The 5641-nt window shown below is 42.0% G+C and overlaps 1 protein-coding gene across 2 annotated transcripts; it reads left to right on the top strand.

Moving 5' to 3' along the window:
• The first annotated feature begins 426 nt into the window (after positions 1-426).
• On the top strand, positions 427-4806 carry SPRY1 (sprouty RTK signaling antagonist 1). 2 transcript variants are annotated; one of them, XM_088452243.1, is made up of 2 exons: positions 427-1063; positions 2628-4806. In XM_088452243.1, the coding sequence occupies exon 2, from the start codon at positions 2683-2685 to the stop codon at positions 3640-3642; it is 960 nt and encodes a 319-aa protein (XP_088308369.1). In that variant the 5' UTR covers positions 427-1063; positions 2628-2682; the 3' UTR covers positions 3643-4806. The 2 variants fall into 2 exon arrangements, with proteins under 2 accessions (XP_088308369.1, XP_088308368.1); XM_088452242.1 differs by lacking the exon at positions 427-1063 and adding an exon at positions 1368-1840.
• The last annotated feature ends 835 nt before the right edge of the window (positions 4807-5641 follow it).

The following is a 5641-nucleotide window of genomic DNA, read 5'->3' on the forward strand; positions in this document are numbered from 1 at the left end:
CACCCAGCACATGTACATGCTATTGTCACTGCCGGGGGAGCTGGGGATTATTTCCTATACAGAGCAATGTTCCTTATCTACAGGAAGCCCACACACTCCCACCTCCCTCCCTCCCTGAGGGGACAAGTCACATTGTGCCTGTATAATGTATTACATGCACATATATCCCTAGTAAGCCCCAGCAGCGGGACACATTGGCGCTGGGTGATAGTACACTGCACCGTGCAGAGCCCGGCTATAGGTCCCCGGGGCTGCACCTTGCAGTGCAGCAGCACAATTCCCGTCAGCACCTCGCGGCTCCGAGTCCGGGCCACTGCCGCAGCGAGCGCGCCCTCTCCCTCAGCCAATCACTGGAGGCGGGGCAGCCCCACATTGTGTTTTTCTTCACTCTCCACAGACAGCCAATCAGCGCGCTCCCATCGAACAAACCCAGTGTCCAGGAATCCATTCATTCAGAGGCAGGGGAGTGCGAGGCGTGGAAGGTCCTGCGTGTGTGCCCGCGGGAGGTGGAGCTGCTGTGCTGTTCTCTGAGTGTGACACCCTCATTCACCATCATCAACACTCACTCTTCTGCCACATTGAGCGGAGTCCCGGCCTGGGGATTGCTGCTGTACCCGGAGAGAGCTGCTGCACGGTGCCTCTTAGCCGTGTGCTACCTCTGTTCTTTGCTGGAAAGGAGGCAATCGCTGGATTGTACTTGCGAGGAACAACAAGGGAGTTGTAGATAAGTGTTGCAGGCAGAGTCCTCCCCCAGCCTCCTCCCATCGCATGTAGCAACACGGAACCCTGTGCAGCGCTGACCGGGACTCCCAGCATTGCCTGTGGGATGCACGGTGACAGACATTGCCGTGCCCGGTGACTGCCCTGCTCACACACGCCGATCAGGAAAGGGAACCCATTGGATCTATTTACCCTGCTGTCATTACACAGCGCCGGCTGGGGATTATTCGGCTTGGAGTAGTATGACACGCCTCATGTCCCATGCTTAACACTCGTAGCGCCGCTTGGATCTGGCGCAGTGCTGCGTTACATGGGATTGTGTGTGGATCCTGCCTGCAACGAGGTGAGTTGTTGCTGCACTGAGGTGCCTGTATATCAGCGGCAGCAGAATAGGGGAACATCTGTGCCAGCCTGTGCTTATGCACGTGTTCCAGTTGTGATCATACCCAGCAGGTGCGATTATCTGTGCAAGGCCACAGGGAGTGCTGCTAATGCACAGATCAACAGGTGTTCGGAAGCGAGCGATCCCAGGGGGTCTCAGGAAGGTGAGCAGGACCGCCCCTTAGTGCAGAACACGTACAATGTATGCAGCAGGGGGGCATCACTAATAAAGGAACCCCGCTGTGTGCACTGTTAGTCCCCGTCCTGCCTTGTAGGGGCAATCAGGCCAGCTTCCGTCCCACCTGTGCACCATGTAGTGTATGTGTTACCAGGTGGAGGTAGTAACACCTTGCACATGATGCCCGTGCAGCCTGGAGGGGTGTGTTTTGGTTTGGGGCACGGAGTGGATGAGACAAGACAGGGCACTACATCTGGAAGGGTGGAAAGTCCGCCCCCCTGCGGTCATGTTCACCTCTCCCCCCTCCTTCTCACAGCAAGGGTTTGTTTTCATTCATAACTTTTTCCTTCCTCCGTCTCCCCATCCCTCCTCTATTGGCATTTCTCCCCCCACCGTCCAGATCCCACTTTTTTCCCCAAATGAACGGCTCCCCTGCTCTGCATGCCAGTCACCACAGGAAAAAACAAAAGTTCGCATATCCCTTGCAGCATTCTGCAGGCTATTGGGATGCTGGGCGATCTCCATGATTTCTTTCTGGATATGGCTGTTGTATCAGACGGGGTAAAGCCTTTGTTGCTTGTAGAAGTTTTAAGTGTAGAGGGGGGTAAATTGTTATATCACACTGTTTTCATGTTCAACTAACAATTTATTAAAATATAATAAATCATAATTGCAGGGTTTTAGATAAGTATATGAAGTAAGGGATGTTGAAATGTCAGGCTATTAATGCTTTCCATATATTTAAGAACAAATACAATGTCAGTGTTCTGCTTTGCATATTTGTTTTACTTTTTAACTTTTGTGCATGTAGCTTAATTGTAAACCCCTTGTGTTTTTTTTTCTTAAATTGATTTTAAGGGTTACATTTAAATTTGGATCTATTTAGTGTGTTTTGCAATATATATTTTAATTTAAATTTAATAGGAAGTTGGAACATGTTTAAATATTTGCATTCAAAAGTAGCACTAATTCTAAACACTTGCCCAGGCGTTTGATGTCAACTTGCTACGTGCTGCAAAGAATTACTTGTACAATACATTATTTCAAAGCTTATAAATCTCCATCTGACACTTCTCCAGGCTTTTCTTAATTATGGGCTAGTTGGATCTTGCTGGGCTAGAGATCCTTTCGTGCTAAAAAAAAAACAACAACTTTTGTTTAGAGACTGTTCTTGAGCCACTATAAAAAAGTGTATGTATTTAATAAATGTATATAATTTGTAGTGGGTTAAAATACATAACTGTTTGCCATCGCATAGATATTCTTGTTCTCTTCGCTGTTGCTTTTTTTTACTTCTATTTCAAGTATTGAATTTTAACGTGGTTTTTTTTTTTTTTTTTCAAAAAAGGTTTTCAGATGAATGCCAAGTTCACATTGAATGCCAGAAGTCGAGATCACTACAGATGGAGCTACAAAGTCAACATGGCACAAGCGGTTCATTAGTTGCCATCCAGCAGCCGTCTTTAGACAGCAGGCAACGGTTGGAATATGAACGGGAGGTTCAACCAGCAACTATCTTGTCTCTGGACCAGATTAAAGCTCTTAGGAGCAGGAACGAGTACACAGAGGGCCCATCCATGGTGAGGAAACATGGGCCAAAAACTGCACCAAGGCACAGTAAACAGGAGAGGACTCATGAAATCATACCAGTTAATGTGAATAATAACAATGAGCACAGACCCCCTCACTTGGCTAATACAGGGCATGTGTACATTGCAAGAGCTCCTGTGCTCAGTAGGTCCACTAGCACTGGAAGTGCTGCAAGTTCTGGAAGTGCTAATAGTGCCTCTTCTGAACAAGAACTTTTGGGACAATCGCCATCATCGAGGAACAGTTTTGGGCACAGGACGGACAGGGTAGTACGAATGCAACCCAAGGCATCTGCATTGGTAGTAGATGACCTAAAGAGCTCTTTAAAATTGGACTCAACACAGCATCGGTTTATTTGTGAACAATGTGGAAAGTGCAAGTGTACAGACTGCACGGCCCCAAGGACCCTACCGTCATGCCTAGCCTGCAATCGGCAATGTCTTTGCTCTGCCGAAAGCATGGTGGAATATAGCACTTGCATGTGTCTGGTAAAAGCGTCTTTCTACCACTGTTCAAATGACGATGAGGGTGACTCGTATGCGGATAATCCTTGCTCGTGCACACAGTCACACTGCTTTTCTCGATTCTTGTGCATGGGAGCTATGTCTGTGTTCTTACCATGCTTACTCTGCTACCCTCCTGCCAAGGGATGTCTGAAACTGTGTCGTGGATGCTATGACAGAGTAAACCGCCCTGGTTGCCGATGTAAGAACTCAAATACTGTGTATTGCAAAGTAGATGGGGTTCCACGTGGACAGGGCAAGCCCTCCTGACTTTAATGGAGGGATTTTGTTACCAGCATATGGATCCATTGCGTAGGTTATACATATATACATATGTTTTCATAAGTACCTCCATTACCCCTTTTAATGTCCTTGGTTGCTCATTTGCCAGAATTCCACAGTTACTGATTTAGATATGTTGTTGGCTTAGGCAAGTGCACATTAATACCATGTTTAGTGTTGAGGAATGACGGCAAAACCTACATCAGTTTATTCTCTTGTGGATAGTTTTATCAGAAACGATACAAGGTTAAGTTTAGTTAGATCTTAACTTTTTGTGGCTAAATTGTGGATTTTTATTTTTTTTTAATCCAAAATTAATACCCTTTTCCTATCTGTGTGAAAGTACTGAAATGCTATTACAATGATTGCAAGATCTGCATTCCCTAAAAGTAATGCAAATTGCAGTTACATTACTTTTCATGGTGTTGGGGTCTGTTCAGTACCAGCCTGTAGTTAGTTAATCTGCATTAACGCTCACCCCTCCTTTCTTGTTTATATATTGGCATCAGACACACTAGTCTATGTTGAAGGACATCTATTTAAATCCACCCCTGCCTCCAGTTTGCCTTATCTTGTTTCTGTTACTAATGTGTTATTTTCAGGTGCCAGAAAATTCAGTAGCCTTAACGAAATAAGCTCTTTCCCCTGGGGAAACAAATATTTAGTGTTTCCTAGCAGTGACCTGTTTTCCTCTGTGTTTCTTAAAATATATATATATATATATATATATATATATATATATATATATAAGTGTTCTGTGTTTTTAATTGCCTTAGCCACTGTCTGGCTTTTTGTATATTTTATGTATAAATCACAAAATCGAATATTGCCTATTTTTAATACAAAAGTCTGTTAAAACCTTTTTTATTGTAAAGAATATTTATTATGTGAATCTATTATTTTATGATATTTATTTCAAAAGACTGTTGAAAATTTATGTCTGAATTATAACAAAGTATCAATACTTAAAGAAAAATAAGGGTGACACAAAATAAAATACATATGTTAACTATAATGCAGAAAATATAATTAATTAATGTGTCTGTTATTATTTGTCAGAATTCAATAGCCACACCATTATGGTCTGTTCCACTTTGAAGCTTATATTACAGAATTATTTTTTTTATTTAATTAAAATGTATTTTAACTTTTTCACTTAGTTTTGCTTTTGTGTCATACATCATGTCTTATTTGTCAGTCACTTGTTTACTGAGCAGTGCTTTGGTTGTGGGACATACTCAGTTTATAATAACTGGGCCCTAAAATTCATTCTGATGTGGATTTTGAGTTAATTAAAAAAAATTTCTATTATATTTTTTCCCGATCGTTATGCACCATTTTAACTCCTTGTTATGTGTATTGTCAACCTGTGTGTGTGTGTTTTTTTTTTTATTTGACAAAAAAATCCAAGTAAAATGTTGAAGGTAGGAGCCAGATGGCAAGTTATTGGCTATTAGTAAATACCTTTATTGGCATTTGAGAAAAAATATTAAAATATTTAGTTCGATATGCGGTTGATGAATAAGTGCTGAATTTGATGATCTGTTTGGATCTACTTTAGCAAGGTGTCTTTCCTTTCTCATTTATTAGTCCTGATGCACATTGATATATTGTTGCAGCTGTGCCCAGGATACAATGACCATAGTTTACAAAGTAACATTTCTGTAATGCTAAGAATGCGTGCTATCCACACTGAGAGAAAGAACATTGCCATTCTTCACTTTAGAAGTGGGACGTTGCACTGCACTTATGTAAAGATGACTTCCTGACCTTGGAAGGTTTCAGGCAATTTTAGATTTTAATGTATGAAACATTCTTGATAAATTTCCTTGATAATCTAGACTTAAAAGAAATTCTGTAATTTGTTTTGTAACTAAAGTTAGATTTGCTTGAAAGTATTTTTTAACTGGTCGATGTATGTAGTATACATGTATGGTTATTTATTTAAAAAAAACAACCCACGCTCCAAACAAGTTATGCTCTAAGT

This window comes from Taudactylus pleione, unplaced genomic scaffold, assembly GCF_031769625.1.
Source record: "Taudactylus pleione unplaced genomic scaffold, aTauple2 ptg000036l, whole genome shotgun sequence".
NCBI classification, from domain to species: Eukaryota; Metazoa; Chordata; class Amphibia; order Anura; family Myobatrachidae; genus Taudactylus; species Taudactylus pleione.

Excerpts from the sequence above, each read along its gene's own strand:
- SPRY1 (XM_088452242.1), top strand. The coding sequence starts at position 1,509 with ATGAGACAAGACAGGGCACTACATCTGGAAGGGTGGAAAGTCCGCCCC. Across the intron at positions 1,841-2,627 it reads TGGCTGTTGTATCAGACGGG|GTTTTCAGATGAATGCCAAG; the intron begins GTAAAGCCTTTG and ends TTTTCAAAAAAG.